This window comes from Colias philodice, chromosome 24 (assembly GCF_061535455.1).
Source record: "Colias philodice isolate Cphi_HAF_F1 chromosome 24, ilColPhil1 Martin Lab GWU primary, whole genome shotgun sequence".
Classification (NCBI taxonomy): domain Eukaryota; kingdom Metazoa; phylum Arthropoda; class Insecta; order Lepidoptera; family Pieridae; genus Colias; species Colias philodice.
In genome coordinates, this window is record NC_143109.1 from 5,533,176 (window position 1) to 5,554,959 (window position 21,784).

General features: G+C 34.1%; 2 protein-coding genes across 10 annotated transcripts in view; both read left to right on the forward strand.

The window, feature by feature from the left end:
* Nucleotides 1–1,051: 1,051 nt before the first annotated feature.
* On the forward strand, nt 1,052–11,575 carry LOC149477733 (uncharacterized). Its single transcript, XM_089710394.1, has 10 exons — nt 1,052–1,210; nt 4,851–5,036; nt 5,478–5,639; nt 6,102–6,272; nt 6,958–7,084; nt 7,690–7,858; nt 8,386–8,512; nt 9,062–9,196; nt 9,661–10,209; nt 11,371–11,575. The coding sequence occupies exons 1-10, from the start codon at nt 1,147–1,149 to the stop codon at nt 11,559–11,561; spliced, it is 1,881 nt and encodes a 626-aa protein (XP_089566520.1). The 5' UTR covers nt 1,052–1,146; the 3' UTR covers nt 11,562–11,575.
* An 814-nt stretch (nt 11,576–12,389) lies between these two features.
* Nucleotides 12,390–21,784, forward strand: part of Cadps (calcium-dependent secretion activator 1) — a 52,702-nt gene continuing 43,307 nt past the window's right edge. For 6 of the 9 annotated variants that reach the window (XM_089710181.1, XM_089710182.1, XM_089710184.1 and 3 more), the window contains exon 1: nt 12,391–12,538. The gene's annotated coding sequence lies outside the window, so the exon portion shown is untranslated. Of the gene's footprint in view, nt 12,539–21,784 lie in introns of all 9 variants that reach the window. The other 3 variants (XM_089710176.1, XM_089710180.1, XM_089710178.1) reach the window with 2 other exon arrangements.

Here is a 21,784-nt window from a genome sequence, read left to right on the forward strand (position 1 = left end):
TAAACTACTTATCAGAATTCGACAAATGACATATCATTAGAAGCGTCTTAATTGTCCGCTGGTTATAGGCTATATGGGGTTTCACAAAATCGAATGTGGCGCCCTCTAGCGGACAAAACATACAGAGTAAAAAAATAAAGTTAAGATAAATATGCCGTGTTTGGTATCATTTGAAAGCTTTTTACTTGCACATTTTGAATATATATATATTACTAGCATTTGCTTGTGACTTTACCTGTATTCATGGGCTGATTGCATATAATTCACATCTTTTCGTTCATAGCTTCTTTATTAGTTCATCAATTTAACTTTTGTTTTATACTTTTTCAGCGTCGTTTTTTGTCGTAGTTGGGTTTTAGTTGTTTTACTTTTTATCTTGTTACAAAACAGTAGTTGATAGTATTCATAACTCAGTGAAAAGTCCGCTTCCTTTGATAAAACTCAGCGGCACATCCCGTTTATGTCAAAGAATAAATGCGTAGAAAGGACAGGTGGTCATCAACATTATACCTCCTTTCTAAATAATTAAAATCTAATACAATGTTATGTAATTATGTACAATCCGATGAATGCACACAAAATGTTTTAAAACAGATCAGTTACTGTAGCAAGTTTTTTTTTTCAATCATTTATTCAAGGCTTTTGAACGATTGTTCATGGCAGCCCCATTGTAACAATCAACTTACAAACTAAACACAGATTACTTAACATATATATCTAAATAACAATGAGAACGCCTAGGAGCCAGCGCTATACGTTGAAAGAAAATCTCCCACCATGCCATACACCAACCTGTAGCAAGTTGTATTTACAATCGTTCAATAAAATACAGTATCTAATGATTTAATTAATTATAAGTAATTACTGATATGTTGAACAAAAATGCTATTATATGAAGGCCAAACACAATCCATACACTATTATACCAAAGCTGTTTTTTCCTGGTTAATTTCCGACCACCATTTAATTTGGTGTATCTGTACATAACATATTCTTATCATTGTAACAAAAGCATGAATTTTATGTAGTATTTTAAAATATGTGACCGCAGTACACAACCTAGTTCGATGTATAAGTACTGTATAGTTTAAGCAGATTTAGTGTATTTTTTTAAATATTTATGAAGTTATTTTAAATTAGTGTAAAATGTTATTGAATAGTGTTGTATTGTTGTTTGTTTTGGGATTTTCCCATGTTCCTTTTACAACAGGTAAGATTTATTTTATCTTCTTATATATAAAATTCTCGTGTCACAATGTTAGTCTGCATACTCCTCCGAAACAGGTGAACCGATTCTCATGAAATTTTCTGTGCATATCGGGTAAGTCTGAGAATCGGCCAACATCTATTTTTCATATGTACCACGGGCGAAGCCGGGGCGGGCCGCTAGTTTTATATAAATTTATAGATAAGTACTTACTTTAATCGTGAATATTTTTATACTGGATCCCTAACTTATAATATTTCCAAAAGTAGTCGTTTATAAAATCTTGTTACGATACAAAAGATGCTACCTAACATAAAGGTAGGTATTTGATTAGGTATTTGAAATATTTTAATAAGTAAAACTTTATAGCCATCAATGTGCACCATTGGATCCGTACCTACAAACGTGTAGACTTAATAATCTTATATATAAAAATGAATCGCAAAATGTGTTGGTAAGCGCATAACTCGAGAACGGCTGAACCGATTTCGATAATTCTTTTTTTATTATATTCCTTGAAGTACGAGGATGGTTTTTATGTAGAGAAAACGTAAACATGTACCACGGGCGAAGCCGGGGCGGACCGCTAGTTTATGATATTATTAAAAATCTTTTCTTTAGACTTCATAACAAATTTCAGGATTCTGTTCGTTAACTGAACGGCGTCGATTAAAGGGACTAGGCTCTTAATAATTAAACGGCTGATAAAGCTAATTAGCTGCGACATATAAAACATTTTCGTACCTATGTCTTTATGTCCAAACACCTCTGAAATGGCTGTACCGATTATTATGAATTTTTGGGTATAATTAAGTATCTAGAAACTATTTTTTAATCTCCTATCTCCTAGAACTAAGTGATAAGGGTGTCCTGGCAGATAACGTTAGCCGGGACATATTCTTAGTAACACAACACGATTTACTAATATTTAATCGGTGGTAAATGTTAAAAATATGTATTGACGTTTCAAAAGTGCTTCTCGAAGAAGTCTAATTGAATAAATAAATGTTTGAGTTTGAGTTTTGAGTTTAATAATTTAAATCCGAATGTGTGTTTCTTTGTCATTCTTTCACGTCACAACCATATCACATCGCCGCGATTTTGTGATATGATTTCTGGGGATATTAAAAACATTAGAGAGTGATAGATACTAACTAAGTACCTACTTTTTCACCTGATGCTAAACTGCTGCTGACAGCTAGTTAATTAAATATGTATAAGGGCTGATTTTTCAATCCTTGGTTAAAACTTATTCGTTGAATAATGTATAAAACTACCATTTAAAAAACGTAGGTATTCTAATTGTCCGTATTTGACAGTTTACATGACATTTTAATATTATCGTGTAATACTTTATTGGACGGATAAGTTTTATCCAAGCATTGAAAAATCGGCCCTTAGAGAACAAGTTTTTTAAGTAATTTCCTACTTGTTCTACAATACTTTTTGAATGTTGAATGCAAAAACACATTTTAAAGCGAAAGGTAGCGATATCGATACTTGCGAAGTAGTAGGAAAGTTTAGCTTTTCTTTGGTTCCAAAGCTAAATTTATTGTTAACTAGCTTTCCACGCGGCTTCACACGTAGTTTTCAACGCTGTGTTCTAAAATCTATTTAAAAAAAACCGCATCAATATCCGTTGCGTACTTTTAAAGATTTAAGCATAGGTAAAAAGGGACATAGGGACAGAAAAAGCGACTTTGTTTTATACTATGTAGATATAGCCAAGGGTACATAAATATACACCTAAGAATTGTATAGTAATTTGGTTTATGTAGAGTAACGATGAAAAATAATTTTTCAATAAATAAATGGCTTATTAATTTAATTGAAATTTATTCATAGTTATTTGGCAATCGCTTTTACGATTACTGAAATTTCTAAAAAAGTAACTAATTGATAAATAAATTGAGTCAAAGAACAAAACTATCGAGACATTTGAGCAATTTTTAAACATCTTTTTAGTCCCTCGAGCTTTTTCGATAAAATATTTCTAACAAATTGACTGTAAGTAAAATAAGAACCAACTATTGTACATTGCATCAGCTGAAAATAAACTTAATTAATCAAAATAAATGATGAAATAAATAAACAATTATCAACCGGATGCACGCATTGTTGTCCTCGGGCGAAACTTCCGGTTGTGTAGCGTAGGTGTGACCCTATCGACCTTTTCAATTCCCACTGAGAGCGGAAGATTCCCTGGTGATGGGAAACTTACAGACAATCTAAAAAAGGGCGGTTGAAGACATGGTTTATTTATTTATTACACTGTGTCTACTCACTGTGTTACATATGTGAGGAACTTCAAAAATTTTCCAAGCGAAAAGCTTTCAAAAGGCTGATAATATTTGAAAATGCAATTGCTAGAATTTGAACTTATTAAAAATCTCCATCATGGATATTATCAATTAATGTCTCTCTTGGTAGGCAAATTTCATCCCAAAATAATCTATCGTTTGTATGTCACCATACAAGCCATTTATATGTTTCTTTTTTGCACGCCTCATAAGCGAAGCGTTGAGGTGGGTACTACTGTCACTTCGCGCATAACATCTGATTTTTCAAACTTAAAATGTCTTTATGTATCATACATTGCACTTGTAAGATAATACATACACACACATATTAAGAAAAAACACTATTTTTAACGTTCATGATATTTTTGATGTCATTTTTGTTATTTAAACTAGTTAAAAAACAGTTTAAAAAAGTTCTGTCTTAGACGTCCGTACTCCGTGTGTCTGTATGTGCGGATCCTTTTTCTTGTTAACACGATAGCGACTGAAATACTTTACTAATCGAGTCTTTTTTTTTCTCTTACGCTTGAGTATGCTCAGGAATAGAACCCTTTCATTTTTCAGGGTCTGATTCGATGTGGTTTAATTGTTATTAAATAAACAAAAATAATAATTAATAAATATTTATTAAAAAAAAATTATGAGGCGTGCACTTTTGGATTTTCCAAATTATTTTACAATATAGTGGTCAACGAAGCTAAAATCTTAATACTATTATAAAGGCGAAAGTTTGTATGGATGTATGGATGTATGGATGTTTGTTACTCTTTCACGTAAAAACTACTGAACCGATTACAATGAAATTTAGCACACATATAGAGGGTAACTTGGATTAACACATAGGATAGGTTTTATCCCGGAAATTCCACGGGAACGGGAACTATGCGGGTTTTCCTTTGAAAACGCGGGCGAAGCCGCGAGCGGAAATCTAGTTCATAAATATACCAATCAGGAATACAAATATCATCTGTAGCATACTACGTATCAGTATATCTTTTAATGTAGATCGATGGAGCTGGTGTGTCGTTACCACATTGAAAATCTCAATTAGGTACTAAGAATTTCATTTGATATTTTTAGTTCTTATAGAATTCAAAATATAAATTTAAAGTCTATATAATATTTATAACTAGTTTTCTGGCTGTGATGTCGCCCGCCGTGTCTAAAACCTAATGAATTATACATATAAACCTTCCTCTTTAATCATTGTATCTATTAAAAAACAGCAACAAAATCTGTTGCGTAGTTTTAAAGATCATACTTAGGGACAGGGACAGAGAAACCTGAGAAAGTGTCTTTGTTTTATTCGTAGTGATATTGATAAGGATTTAATTTTCTTCCAGCATCATTTAGCTCATACTCAGACACCATATCGTGTAGGATGCCGCGGCTGGCGCACGGCAGGGTCCGCATGAAGCAGCGTGCTAGGTTCGTGAAGTTCATCTGCCTTCCACGGTACGAGCTCGTGGGGAACAAGTACGCAACTTGCAAGGATGGGAAGTGGGACGTGCCTATGCCTGTGTGTGTTCGTGAGTACATTGAGAAGTTAAACTAGCTTGTTTTAAGCTGAACTTTATGTGTAAAAAATTTCAAAAATTACCGGCATTCCGGTGTAATATTACCTATCATTTGTACTCTATGCTAAAAGTACATACATAGTACAATCTATATATGTTATTACAATTTTAATCAATCTTCACACATAATCAGACTTTCCGATTTTCTTGTAATTACTGTAAGTACTAATTTTTAACAGGTCGAAACTCGAAGCTTTGCTCGAGTTATCAAAATAATCATTTAAAATAGTATAACATATAAACGTAACCATACTATCTTGAGGATAAATCAAAATTGCGAATCACTTGCAGTGGGAACATCAATTATTATTATTCTCATTGATTAGGTATGAATGTAAGTATTAATAATAAGGATTTGATGTTCCTGGTGATGATATTCCCTGAACATTTCAGGCCCTGGTTGCAGTGTACCCCGGGTAGCGAATGGCATCTTTCTGCCCAGTAATGGCTACGCCTGGGTGATGTATTTCTGCCTGCCAGGCTTCAAGCTGGTTGGCTCGTCTGTCATTATATGTGATGGTGTGCAGTGGAACGCATCCGCGCCTATGTGTGTTGGTAATACTGATTTATTTAATCTACATTGTATATAAGAAAAAAAGAGCGTGAGCCGAGCACACGTGTTAAAAGGGAAACTTTTTTGGCAAGATACAAAGATACAAAAATCGTTGCCTTATACCATGACGTGACGTTGATATTTTATTCTCAAAGCGCTCAAGAAGTTTCACTTCAATAAGTGGAATATTAGGAAATATTTGGACAGTTTATTAGTTAGATAGTTACTTCACATATTAACAAGCAAAGAAAATGAAATTATCATGTAATTTTCACTAACTAATTTATTCCTGCCGAGGATCAACTTGAGAATTTCTAAAATGCAATAAGAGATAGCTCTCTTTCGCTCGCATTATCATTTTAACGATTCAATAATTAAAATATCGTTAGCTACAAAATAATGAAGACGTACCTATTTAATGATAACTTTAAGACAGTCTCTATATATCTAAATTTATTTTCCAGACAGCTCGCAGCCTCCTCAATTAAGTTGTGACTTCGAGAGTCCAGACCTCTGCGGTTGGAAACAGGATGAACTACACGATTTCGACTGGAAGAGATTGAATAAGAGGACACCCAGCTCGTTCCTATTTACTGGACCGTCTTTTGATCACACTTTGGGAATAGGGAGAGATGGTACTTAATAAATCTGTAACTTTTGTTGAGTTCTTTGTTTCGTATAGGTACCTTAGAAATGATCATTTAAGTAATAAGCTCTATCATTTTCATGAAATGTTAAAATATTACCAGTTTAGTATTATCTTGTGTTTTAGTTTACGAGAGAATTATACATTTAAGACTTTAACGGAAAAGTCCGATTTTTCAGCTCGATTATTCTTCGGTCGTCTTAAGTCTTCCTGTAACGGCGGGGGCACACGATGCGTTGCGGCGCCGCAACGCTAAGATTTCACCGTGTCAGTGGGCACACGAGCGGTGCGGCGCCGTAACGTTGTTTTGTCGCAGCGGCGCCGTAGCAGCGTTGGACAGTCAGTCCTTCCTTGTGACGCAAAACAACTGAGCGCTGCCGCTCCGGCGTCGCATCGCATTCACCCCTCCCCGCCTCGTCTCGGTGGTTGCAAGTCCGGTGCGGCGCCGGAGCGCATCGTGTGACATGCCACAGATATTTCTATGTAAGACGACGCAGCGACACCGCTCCGGCACCGGACCGCCGCCGCAACGCGTCGTGTGCCCCCGCCGTAAAGTTTGCGAAACGTCGGGTTTTTAATGTACCTAATCAATAATGTATAAATCGCGTTTAACTCAATAATTTATAGATGTTAGCAGTTTGATCAACGTATTTTTATAATATTGTTATTTTTAGGTTATTACATGTACATAGAAAGCACATCAAGACTGGAGAACGATACTGCGCGGTTAATATCACCTATATTTGATAATTCATTGACCAAAGATGGATGTTTCTCATTTTACTATCATATGTTTGGCAAGTAAGTATTACATGGGTACTTTAAAGTTTTATATTAAGTTTTGTTCTTACGGTGTTTTTGGCTTTCTTAGAAATATAGCTTGTAGTGGTTCTTAACCAGAGTATATGTAGCTACAGTAACTATATTTTTGTTTACTTCGTTAATTTTATAACGACATTTTCTATACTGCTCTCTTTGTACCTGCTGTCACTCCAATTACTACAATTTTCTTTCTTTCTTTCTGTCATATCTATAAATAAAAATGTTGTGTGGTTTTATGAAACCACGGTAAAAGTGAAACTGTTCGAACGGTTCCGAACACTGCTTTGTGTAGCGCATGTCGCGTGACGGTCGGCTGCCGAGTAGGTATATCTACCTACTCGGCAGCCGCGATACACGCGACATGCGCTACACAGACCAAAAAGTTTGAGACGATGTAATAAAAGTTTCACTTTAATACTTAATGTGAGATAAAAACGAGAATTAAATAGATTATTACATAGAGAAACACTACAACTGCGAACAAATTGCTCTACAATATTTTACGCTAGCTATTATTGATATTCAGTAACTTCTTGGCACCTACGTCTAATATGTTTAAATTATAACTATCATATTTTTTTCAGAACTTGCGGCGGTCTTCGAGTATACCAGAAACCGGAAAATGTTGATATGCAAACCATATTAAGATCTGAAAATAGGGAAAAATATATTCTTTTCGAGAAATGGGGTAATTTGGGCGACGTTTGGTTTGATGATGTTGCAAAACTAAAGAATTCCTCAGAGAACTTTCAGGTATTTTTCTTATGATTTTGTTGTTATTTGATTTTATTTTGTCTTTGCTTATTACTTTGGTGATCCGTGCAAAATTACGGGTAGGTATTTACTACTCATTATAATAATTAAAACGGTTGTTAGTTACTACTTAGTTATGTTAATTACAACTGCATAAAATACTTATAAATAAATTGAAAATACTTTCCAAGATTTTTTTATTGAAAGAGACGTGTGTTAAAAGACATAATAGAGTAGGTATATTAGACCCATTTTCCTTGGTCACGGCATCACGCGTGAACGGGTGGACCGATTTCGATAATTATTTTTTTATAATATTCCTTGAAGTACGAGGATGGTTCTTATGGAAAGAAAACATAAACATGTACCATGGGCGAAGCCGGGGCGGACCGCTAGTAATATTATAAAATAATTTAAAAACTTTAAGTATAGTTCTCACTTTTTAAATCATCTACCTAATTTCTCCACGTACCTATTTTTTCTTTAATGATATATTAACAGGATTTTTATTATTTTTTCTCTAATAGATTATAATAGAAGGTGTGCGAGGCTCCAGTTTCACAAGTGACATAGCAATAGATGACGTGGCCATTCTTCAGGGCAGTAACTGTACGGAGGCAGCCAGTAAGGCTGTCACTCCTTCGCCTAAATTACGTAAGTGTTTATTATGGAACCGTATTATTTTCTTCATTTTTAGTTTACGTCCATCGTGGTTGCACTAATGCCTTCTAGGAAAGCGCGTACCATCTTAGACCACATCTCAGCTTAACAACAGGCGAGATTGTGGTCAAGCGCTGCCCTATCGACAATAAAAAAATGTCCACTGAAATTTATTTCTATGGTTAGATTATGAGTCTTTGTAAGTAGTATAGTAAATATAATTAGATCCAGCTATCCAATCACGAAAATTCTTTCAAAAGAATGCTAAATTATTTCCAACCGACTTCAGAAAAAGTAGAGGGTCTCAATTTAATTTTTATTTTTTGGGTTCGTTACATCTGCAGTACTTTCGACTAGGTGAACAGATTTTGATAATTATTTGGGAGCTGGTGCCTGCCATATGGTCCTATTTAATTTTGTCTAAGTTCTGACAATTTGACGGCGGTTTTTAGCTATTTTATAAAAAAAGTTTATTCCATCGCGTGTCAATTGGTAATCTGTTTTTGTTATATACTTAATAATAAATAATAATATTTGTCGTAGCGCCAGACTCGTGCGTCGGTCGCTGCGCAATCAGACAGACAGAATTGAACGAGATCGGATGTAGCTGCTCCCCCTACTGCCTCGCGGAGGACACCTGCTGTCCGGACTTCTTCGAAATATGTATCTTTATGCCTGGTTAGTGAGAATATTACTATTTTAATAGTCGATAGATGAGAACTTTTCTATAAGTGATTTATGTACCTATATCCACGTATACCATGTATATTATTCAAGTAGGTATATTTCACCAGTTATGTTTGAGTACAATATGCAATTAAGGGTAAACCTCCAAATTGAAAAATATTACATGTATTTTCTCTAATCTAAACTTACTAATTAATCCATTAAGAATTACTTTGTTAATACAACCAATAATAAAAAGATTTACTTATCTTATATCCAGTATACCTACTTCCTACTTTTTTAATTAAATTCTCAAACACATTTTAATTTATGTTTTTTAATGCCAGAGCAAGCAAAGTGGCACTCTCGTAACACTAGAAGTTTTATAGACGTGTTGCCGACCTTTTAATGACAAATACGCTACAACTCTCTACGAAAACAAACAAAACTATAAAACTATTTCGCATTTCTTACAGACTCAACGACGCCACTAGACGATATAGTTCCAGTAAATAGCACAGAAGAAATCGGGCCGCAAACACAAAAACTTATTCTCACTACACCAGAAACTACCTCAACTTCCACGACGCCATCTACTACTACTGTTACTACTACTACTTCTACTACAACTACTTCGACAACGACTACTTCTACTACTCCTCGTACTACTACTACCACTTCCACTTCAACCACAACAACAACCACACCAAAACCGACTACGAAAACAACGAAAAAACCAACTACAAAATTAACCACTAGAAAACCCACTACTACTACCACGAAGAAACCGACTACAAAAGTTATTCCTAAAACTACAGCTAAAACTACTACAAAAGCTACCAAACCTACTACAAGGAAACCTACTACGACCACAAAATCTACTACAAAAATTTCAACTACAACAGAGTTTGCTCACGGTATCTCAAGAACGTATGAAAATCATAACGTTTATCATGAAATGGTAGAAAAAGCTAAAAAGGAACAACAAGTTGAAACAAGGAAAATTAAACCGCAGAAACCTGAAGGTAAGCTTTATAATCGTGTGCATAAGATCTATTTTATTATTAATTTAACAATTTGGCCAATGGTCAAATCAATTCCTTAAAATATTGATGAAATTGCAAAAAAAAAACGAATTTTGATCAAACCATTATCTCATATTAATTATTATCATTCGGAATTTATTTTCCTTCGATAATAAACCAATTCTCAAAGCTATTTCGAAAAACATTTAAATAAATAAAAAAAAAACCTTCTGTTCTCAAAAATCTCGTAATAAATTAATATGTACTATACACACAGCTTTTAAACATTATGTAAACTGAAGAGAGCTTTTCAGCAGAAAACTGTGAATTGTGTACGAATGAAAGTAGCCCACTGAATAATGTATTGCATCTTACTATAATTGGGCTCCAAGCCAGAATTGTTGTTAATTCCGCTGGATTAATGGAGTGATAAATAAAATATCAAAGCCTGATTACGGGAAAATACTTACATAAGAGCTTTAATTACATAAGGCTATAAATAATTACATAAGGCTTATGTAATTCTGACTGTAATGTTGTTTTTATTGAAATAAAAGAATAATAGATACTCTGGATCTATAGGTTCAAAAAATAACAATTATACCTAATTGCGATAGTTCGTATAACCACAGATTAGATACTTAAGTTATGTACGTAGTATATATCTGTCAACTGTGGTATAACTCCCGGTTGGTCTTAACTGAATAAAGCTACGCAAAATTTACAACAATATCCATCAATAAAAGTTCTTTTACGATCGATCCAGCTATTTTGAGAAAAATAAAAAGACAGAGAGCAAAAAAATATTTAGATACTTAAGTAAAAAATATTACGTTACTTGTTTTAAAGCTTTGATTTAACTTTGCTCCATTTCGTGATTATCACACACAATAACAATAGTATGGACTAACTAGATTTCCACCCGCGGCTTCGCCCGCGTTTTCAAAGGAAAACCCGCATAGTTCCTGTTCCCGTGGGATTTCCGGGATAAAACCTATCCTATGTGTTAATCCAAGTTACCCTCTATATTTGTGCTAAATTTCATTGTAATCGGTTCAGTAGTTTTTACGTGAAAGAGTAACAAACATCCATACATCCATACTTACAAACTTTCGCCTTTATAATAGTATTAAGAATTAAGATATAACAATTTATTTTCAGAATCAAAGTCAAGCAGTACACTCATCATATTACTGACCCTAGGGTTAGTATCAGTTTTATTCGGCAGTGCGATATGTCTGAACAATTTCGCACGGTCGTCCCGTGGTCGTATCGCGATCGCGAGGTTCCGTGGTCGTGTGAGTAACGACCAGGAGGTCCGGTATTTGTCCACGGACGTTGATGATGAATAAATAATTGTAAATAATGTGTGTTTTATTTAAGTTTTCTGTAATGTAATGGGCATAGTAATTAGTAATGTTTTCTATAAAATGAGCCTGTTAACCAAAAGTATACGTAATGTGTAAAAATCCCCTTCTATAAAAATATTCAGATTAAGTATAAAATTGTTCCAGGGATAGTTATGCATAGATAATTTAATACAATTACATCTGTCTCTACATCTTTAAGATTTGTATTTTATGAAAATCAATCTCATATTGTATTAAAACAATATTTGTTTAAAATCATAATATATGTCTTTATAACAAAAAAATATCAGAATACAGAATATACAATAGTAAAGAATATAATACTTATATAATACATACAAAAATTTATAAGTAAAAGTAAGAAAATTGTACTTGACGTTGACTGTAGAGTCACGTAACGTAAGTTAAACTCTGTTACGTAAGACTCTACGTAAAGTAAAGGCAAGCCTTCAAAAAATTACAGCATCGTTCACTAGATGGTGATATTTATAGAAGTAAGTATGTAGCTGAAATCTTACTTTATATCCTGATAACAAAATAACTATACCTTAATTTGTTTGCTAAAATTAATTTGGAAAATAGCAACTCATTTATCAATAAAGATTATGAGATATTAATTTCAAAATTGCAACCCATTCATAGACAGCAACACTAACCGGAAACGCGGGCTTATACAAACCGGTGACCTCGTTTCTAAACATTACCCCGTTTTTACAATGTCACCCACCATGAGGGCGCAGCCTTCGGCGATACCTTATCATAGCAGCTATCGACCGCCGTGCCGCCAATCCGCGGCACGCACGCGCACACCGCACTGCCGGCGGACAGTGTGACATTAGCCCGCACAGACCCGCCACGGCACCCCGCGTAAATAAACTGTAAATACCCCAGTGTTTCTAAATTACACGCCGAATTGATATGGCAGAGACTCTGTCATAATCAGCGGACACAACCAATTGGTAAGTTTAATCAAGCTTTAATCAATAATTGGATTTCTTTTCACTATTTTTAGATGTGCAATTGAGAAGTCGTATATGCGTTATGTTTAATCGCTTTAATATTAATGTAGTTTGTGCTGAAGTATGCATACGCTAGTAAAAGAGATATCTTGTATAATTTAACCATAACAGTGGGTGTACGAAGTTGATAACGTACGTAATTGCTTTTTTACTGTATGTAGTTTCTCTACATTATTCTGTGGCATTACGTCATAATATACCTAATTTATTTAATCCTGACGTATAAAAATATAACTTCATGCGTATGCTTGTATTCTTCTATTTTAATAAGAAATGATTCAACTTAATTGCATGTTTTTTAATTTGCTCTACATAACAATAAATGCAAGCAAAACTATTTTAGTAATATTTACCATGTACATAATTATATGTTTTTCTAAATATGCAAAACAATAAATACGCGCCACATAAAACTAGGACAAAATTGTATCCTTACAAGACATAGTTTGTACATTTTATCATCTTGTCTTGCTGAAGGCCACACACGCCGCTCTTTCTACAGGAAAAGTAAGAAATCATGGTGTAAATCCAGATAGGATTATAGAATAGACAAGGTAAGGTTAGGGATATGGGTCGCTTCCTAAAATGCATTACGTATTCAACTTATGTAGTATTATATATTATGTACTATGTATTGAAGACGCCGGTATGCGGCAGTCCGTAGATTGCGTGAAATGAAAATTCTATATTAAACTTAGCCTATTGTTAGTAAAAGTTTGTTTCAATAGCAAATGATATGTTACAATGAATATTTGTAAGTTTTCCAACATTATACACTAGATTTTTACTTAGTTTTCAACGTTCTTATATTTTCAAAAACGATATTAAAATCTATTTATAGTCAGTGTAGTCTCTTTATTCACCTATTAAAAATAGTTTATTTCAAGTAATGTGATTCTTAAGTTTTCTCTATTATTATTCTTCTCATAATCCATACTAATATTATAAATGCGAAAGTAACTCTGTCTGTCTGTCTGTTACTCAATCACGCCTTAACTACTGAACCAATTTGCATGAAATTTGGTATAGAGATATTTTGATACCCGAGAAAGGACATAGGATAGGTTTTATCCTGGAAATCCTACGGGAACGGGTTTTTCCTTGAAAACGCGGGCGAAGCCGCGGGCAGAAAGCTAGTAGAAGATATGTATTATATCTATTATTAGACTGCAACTTCTAGCGCGAGTAGGATTAACATAAGTTTGATGGCTAACATTACGTATACACTATTATTTATGCTAAAATACCAAATAATACTATTTGATTATGATGGAATTGCAGTATTTTAGACGATATTTTATTTGTCTCTAGCTTTGTTTCTGCCTATTCAAATAATTATTTTGTCCGATATTACAACATCAAAGTTACGTTAAAAAATAGTTAACGTTAAAATTGGTGCTGTCAATAAATGTAGAGTCATTCGTAGATACAATTTTCTTCAAATATAATTTATTTTAAATACAATAGCTGCTTTATTTACCTGTAATGTAAAATAATAATAAGACAAGCATCTAGTGATTCCAGTTTATTTATTTCTTCATTACATAAGCAACGAACTATGCGCAAAATAGAGATAAGAAAATCTGAAAAAAATAACATGAAATAGGCAACATAAACTGAAATAAAAAAGGTTGATAGTTTATCCAAATGCAATATCGTAAATCGCAAATACAGCCAGCTTAGTGACTGTCGGGAAATGCTTAATATAGTGGGTTAAATAAGATTTCCTATTTCTCGAATCGAGCCCGGGTAGAGCTGCCTTTTGGCTGCATTCCAACTTTTCGGGCTGTTCGTTTCAAGGTCTACGACATACATACATATACCTATAGTATGTGGTGGTACTTAACAATGAACCATTTAGCGTAATGTATGCGAAGGTTGGTAGCTTTGGCTTTTGCTGATGGTTAGTTTTTTAATCTATTTTCAAGAGTGAGGGAAAGTTTTTGATTATTAATAAAATGATGTTTATACATATTATTGTAGCCTGCAGGCTATATTATATGTAAACTAGAGGATTGCAGATAATGCAGACCACGTGAAGGATGTTTATTCGTTTAAGGGCTGATTTTTCAATCCTTGGTTAAATCTTATCCGTCCAAAAAAGTATGTATTACACAATAATATACAGATGTCACCTAAAACCTGTCAAAAAGTGGTCAAGTAACACATTTTTAAAATGGTTGTTTAATACGATATTCGATGAATAAGTTTTAACAAAGGATTGAAAAATCGGCCCTAAGTTTAGTAATAACTATTACATAAGGAGTTAATTTTTTTTTAAATCAGGATTCCGCGTTTATTTATAGCGTTTGATTTTTTGCTATAAAAATAGAAAGATTTAATTAAATGATACTTAAATCAATAAACTTATGTTAATTAAGTACATCAGTAGCAAAAAATAATCATTTTCAATCACCTCTTTTGAACTTCATAAAGATTCTAGACATCCATTTAATATACTGATTACACTCATAATAATCGAGGATTTTTTTAAATGTATTTTATTTCAAAACATACTTAAAGAGATTGGCCTAATTTGTATAAAGTGGAAAATGGGATGCTGTTTCGAACCGCTCCTAGATACATTAAGATCATTTAAACCCGGGTTTTATTTGTAAGAGAATTTTGTATTGCAAATAATTAAGCTATAGATAGAATCCATATAAAAAATGAAACCCGTTTTACTCGGTCACGGCATCACGCGTGAACGGGTGGACCAATTTCGATAATTCTTTTTTTATTATATTCCTTGAAGTACGAGGATGGTTCTTATGTAGAGAAAACGTAAACATGTACCACGGGCGAAGCCGGGGCGGACCGCTAGTAGTAGACCGGGAGATACTGACACAAAATTTCGAGTCATTTGTAACAGGATGGCGGTTCTACAGGGTTCTTAGTACGCAATGACAAAAAGAAAAATGATGGTGTGAACGCTGGTACCGGCGGCTTAGTCGCGTGGGCGTTAGTCGAACTCGTCGGAAAATAGCGAAAGTCAAACGATTTGTAACAGTATGGCACTTATTTTTCCTGTAAGTTTGAGGATCAACGAATATAAATACAAAATTTCAAAGATCTAGGTGTTGGAAATCTTCACTTATATAAATTAATAATAAATTTATTTTTCAAGTATGACAGCACTTTTTCCCCCTACTAGAAGTATGGCAAATATAATAATGGTCACATTTTATCAAATACTCTCCAAAAAGCCAAATGCAATACTGGTACAAAAAGATAGGCGAAATAAAAAAAAATTGCAGATTTTCGGCGGTATGGCGACCATTTGGAATCGTCCGAAAAGTATGGCATGGCGATTTTCGTAAATGGCTGCACGACGATGGTTACCTGTGCAAAAGTTAGCTTGGTACAAATGGTTGAATAATTGTTTTTTTTAAATCAACACATTCGCGTCGGTATGGCGGGCTGTAAATCATACCGGAAAAGTATGGCATGACACTACCGCCTACTTCTTTTTTATGGGCTATCGGTAAATTCTAAAATTTTTGTGTTACAAATCGTTTGACTTTCGCTATTTTTCCGACGAGTTCGACTAACGCCCACGCGACTAACCCACCGGTACCAGCGTTCACACCATCATTTTTCTTTTTGTCATTGCGTACTAAGACCCCTGTAGAACCGCCATCCTGTTACAAATGACTCGAAATTTTGTGTCAGTATCTCCCGGTCTATAGGTACATATATAAAAATGAAACCCCTTTTACTCGGTCACGGCATCACGCGTGAACGGGTGGACCAATTTCGATAATTCTTTTTTTATTATATTCCTTGAAGTACGAGGATGGATCTTATGTAGAGAAAACGTAAATATGTATCACGGGCGAAGCCGGGGCGGACTGCTAGTTATACAATAAAAGGCAGCCTAAACGTAATCAAACTATAAAAAACTAATTTGAAAGAAATCTAATTAAAGTAATAATGACTGCGTATTTAGTAAAAGTAGAGTTATTTAACAGAAATACAGTTTTATCATAAACTGTGCCCCGCGGTTTTACCCGCATAGTTCCGCTCCTATTAGACTTAGCGTGATGATAAATAGAGTATATCCTTCCTAGATAAATTGACTACCTAACTAATCAGACCCGTAGTTCCTGAGATTAGCTCTGTCAACTAAAATAAACACTGCAGCTTTATAATATTAGTATAAACTATATAAAAATAAGTAAGTAAGGTTTCCTTCCTGAAGTTCCTGACGTTATAACTCCAGAACGCTCGAATCGATTTCCACGGTTTTGCATTCGTTGGAAAGGTCTCGGGCTCCGTGAGGTTTATAGCAAAGAAAAGGTGTCTCTGGTGGCGAAACGGACTTCGCCAGGTTTGCTAGTATTAGTTTTTTTTTTTTTTCCATGACGCGATCTTGAAATTTTACTCTTAATGCGCCTAAAGAAGTTTCACTTCAAAAGAAAAAATATGAAAGAGAGAAACGTATTATAACATGTTATGATTGTAATTTTCTCCTTATTTAAAAACACCGCATAATACGCCAGGATCTTTTTTAAAAGATACGCTCCAGTGTGATTTAGAATTATGGTCATTGTGTCTTGCTTGTTTACCTACCCTCTGGAAAATAATTGGTTTCTTTTATATTATGCTTTATGACGTTATTCATATTAATATAGCTGTATGAATATTAATCTGCTTAGATACATATCTATATTTCTATAATAAAGACGTGTGGCACTCGGGGACTGCCGCGGTAAAGCATAGCATGCCTTCAAGCCACACCTCCGCCCGTCGGAGGGGGTAGCGTGAGGTTTTTTCGTTACGGAATTTCTAGATTCGGTCCCCGCGCTCAAGGCCTGCGATAGAAGCTATGCAATAGCTTAAAAAATCAGGAACTACTAATTCTAGCACTGTTGGACATGTAGGTAGTAGACACGTGATCCCTATGTAGGCTATGCGTGTACCACTGAGTGCAAAAGACTGTATACGAAAAGGAAAATATAAGGAAAACAAGGCATGGTATAAAGTATTTATTTATATGTATATGAGGATAGAGATATTTCGTCATTCCGCTCGCGAAATAATTAATTAGGTTCAAGGAATATAAAATACTAATATCTTTGAAATTACTTTTGAAATGTCGTTTTATTTCTTAAAGTTAAGCTACTAAATCCCTGTCCAAGTAGTTAAACAAAAAAAAACCGAGATAAAAGGGTATAAGCTTAAAACAATTTATGGCAGAAACAATTAGTTTTAACATGGAAAATTTCAACCCCATTTTACAAATGTAGATATAATCTATTGGGAAAACCGTGTATATAATTATAGAGGGTTGTAACACCGCAATAATTTTGAGGCAACATGGCTTGCCGCAGTGGCTTCTGTTTATTTGATCTCGCTCAGCTTTAGTTAAAATGACACATTTTTCAATAAAATGTAAAGGATAATACTTATGTAATATGTATGTACAATACAGCGGTCTTCAAAGGTTTAGATTATTACATTAATAAGAATTGTGCGATGTCAGAATGTTTACATACATTGTTTTATCTATAACTAGCAAACCGGGCGAACTCCGTTTCGCCACCATAGACACCTTTTCTTTGCTTAATACCTCACGGATCCCGAGACCTTTGCAACGAATGCAAAACCGTGGAAATCGGTTCGTGCGTTCTGGAGTTATAGCATCAGGAAGGAAAACCCGACTTATTTTTATATAGTAGATTGACATATTATAAGCTACCTAAATCTTGGCTTAATCATTTCAGCAGGCTGTGTAAATGCCCATTGCCCCCTAAGTTAATATTGTAAATGTAACGAAATCTTGAATATGATCCTGATTAATCATTAAAGTAAAGGCCTACTCATATTAATTTAATAAATTACCTACCGCCTACTACCTACTTATTATGAAGTACCGTCCATTTACCCCAGAATTTATTACCTAAACACCAACAAAATGAATTCTATTATAAGAACAAACGAGATTTCATTTGAGATTTCAAGCAGAAAATATGTAAATTAAAAAGTGTAAGAAAAAGCCTTAAAAGGAAGCCTATAACGAGCATTCGTGTGCCAATATATAAATTAGAGTAATTAACAATTTTATCCGGGTATCTAAATCATCTAAATTTGGCTATGAATGGTCGGTAATTATTTACCTTACGGGCGCTTGTGCACTACAAGGAATTTTACTGTCCGGCATTCCGATTTTTTACGGTCCGGTTTGGCATGAAAAATCCGATGAATTGGCTTGTGCACCTGTCCGTCTTTACTCGGATCAGTGCGGTACAGTTCAAGGAAGTTTGGCGGTAGAATGCTATCATATTTTTTTTGCATTTTACAATAAACGAGTAACAAATATAGAAGATGAAATATTATATTACTTCGTAAGATATATTATTCTATAAAAGTAAAGTTCCGTAAGAGATTTAAAATGCGTGTTTCACTTATTTATTTTAATCGGTGACGAGGAGCTAAAGCTATTCCCACTTGAACTTTAACTTACCAACACTTACTTAGATAATAATTATAGGTCAATGCATATAAAAATAACAATACCGACTTTTCAAATCACATTGCCAGCTAAAAGGAAGTAAAACAAGAGCTTGCTTTCAATTGGCATATGCTGTAAAAAGAGTAAAATCCAAGCAAGTGGGCATTCGAAAACAATTATATGTACAGCGACTCGTAGACACAAAAAACCATCCGGAATAGGGAAAAGTGAAATGTCGGACAGTAAAATTACGTATAGTGGACAAGCTAGCATTTAGATTAATGGCGTGCCATACCGGACCGTAAAAAATCGGAATGCCGGACAGTAAAATTCCTTGTAGTGCACAAGCGCCCTTTGTGCACTACAAGGAATTTTACTGTCCGGCATTCCGATTTTTTACGGTCCGGTGTGGCATGAAAAAACCGATGAATTGCTTGTGCACCTGTCCGTCTTTACTCGGATCAGTGCGGTACAGTTCAAGGAAGTTTGGCGGTATAATGCCATCATAAATGATTTTTTTTGCATTTTACAAGAAACGATTAAAAATATAGAAGGTGAAATATTATATTATTTCGTTATAATAAAAAGTAAAGTTCCGTAAGAGATTTAAAATGCGTGTTTCACTTATTTATTTTAATCGGTGACGAGGAGCTAAAGCTATTCCCACTTGAACTTTAACTTACCAACACTTACTTAGATAATAATTATAGGTCAATGCTTGGTCAATGTATATAAAATAACAATACCGACTTCTCAAATCTCATTGCCAACTAAAAGAAAGTAAAACAAGAGCTTGCTTTCAATTGGCATATGCAGTAAAAACAGTAAAATCCAAGCAAGTGGGCATTCGAAAACAATTATACCTACAGCGACTCGTAGACACAAAAAACCATCCGGAATAGGGAAAAGTAAAATGTCGGACAGTAAAATTACGTATAGTGCACAAGCTAATATATAGATTAATGGCGTGCCATACCGGACCGTAAAAAATCGGAATGCCGGACCGTAAAATTCCTTGTAGTGGACAAACGCCCTACGGGTTTTTGTATGCCTGCCTTTATAGCTCTATGGAAAGCTGCTTAATTACTTGAGAGTATATATTTTACTAAATTATATTTCCTATTCAGGTGAATAATTAAATTCAACCCTATCAACTTAGTTTTCCCTTATATTTTGTTCGGTATGAATGAAATTGAGCACTCCTTTCCTCCGCTCCTCCTAATTATATAGGTAACATAATTTTTATTGTTAGTGAGAATGAATAGAAAATGTTTGTTTTTCATTTGCTTATCTTTATTTTTTCTAACGTAGAGTTTTTACATAATATCATATCTAATTTCGTCTCATTACCTATTTCACATTACATTATTTAATATTTTAGTCCTTGAATTAGGTAATTATTTAAAGAAAAGCCTTAATAATCAATTAGCACGACTCTAAATGTTATATGATTTTCGTTTTCACGAAAACTAAGGTTATTAAAACCTGAGTTAAAACCGTATAAGATTTGAAATACAAAATTTTTAAATCCGTCTTAGAAGAGCCATAAAAATAAGAGTTGAGTTACCTCTCACTGTAACAATAGATAAGTAAGAGTAAATTTTCTAGTACTTACTGTGAAGTGAAAATGTTTTGTTATAGCACAATGATGGACCTTAGCAACCCTTTGTCTGTGATGCGTTAACAATAGAAAGGGTCATTATAATTTATGCAAGGAAACACGTACTTATTTTTTTTTCATGTACATTGTAGTGTAGGTACTCTTGAAAGAACCTAAAAGCTCTTGAATAGTAATAGTTGATCTGATCTGGTAGTAGAGTTAACATTTTTAGTAGATATACCTACCTACCTACTTACAGGCTACAATATAGATGTTCGCAAGAGTGTTGACACGAAATTTATAAGTTATAATCTTAGTTATAATTCAGTACCTACCTATATATCTTATCACTTTTGTAAATTATCAATATAGGTACTATTACCTAAAACCTATCCTATGTGTTAATCCAAGTTACCGTTAGATCATCATTGACCATTTACGTCTATTTCAGACGATTATCGTAGTCGGTATCGGAGTCTCTATCTACTGAACATCTTACGATGGCTATGTAGACCAATACGCGATGCACAGGTGCGCCCAAATTTGGGACACCTGTGTTCTCCAGGGAGTTGAGCTCCTAAATTTAATTGTAATCGGTTCAGTAGTATTTGCGTGAAAGAGTAACAAACATACATAAATAGACTATTTTTCCATCCATTCTAGCTGCGCAACTTTGTTAACAAAACATTTTACCACGTATTTAACCTGATATTTATTTAATACCTACTAGGCATAATATCCTACCAACAATGGAAATAAAACAATACTTGTATATAGAGTACGCAGAACCAGACGACTGAAGTATCACTTGACTTACTTTAGTTTTGACAAATCCTGTTAAAAACGTGGGGTTTTTTATGTTTGATTATATTTCACGATAAGCTGGGAACTGGATGAAATTTCGTATATACAAAAATATAATAGGCGGGATCAGCTTTTTCAACCGTGGTTAAAATTATGTAGGTAAATAGGTACGTAGTTAGGTACTTAAAACGCAATTCATCCTGTTGAGTAGGTATGTGATATAATTATTTTAAACAATAAGTATTATAATACCCATAAAAATCCTATTTACATATCTTTTGAAGTGTAGGTATACCACAGATACCAAGATTTCCCCACTTAAAAAACA

Excerpts from the sequence above, each read along its gene's own strand:
- LOC149477733 (XM_089710394.1), top strand. The coding sequence starts at position 1,147 with ATGTTATTGAATAGTGTTGTATTGTTGTTTGTTTTGGGATTTTCCCAT. Across the intron at positions 6,273-6,957 it reads TTTGGGAATAGGGAGAGATG|GTTATTACATGTACATAGAA; the intron begins GTACTTAATAAA and ends TGTTATTTTTAG. Across the intron at positions 10,210-11,370 it reads TAAACCGCAGAAACCTGAAG|AATCAAAGTCAAGCAGTACA; the intron begins GTAAGCTTTATA and ends ATTTATTTTCAG.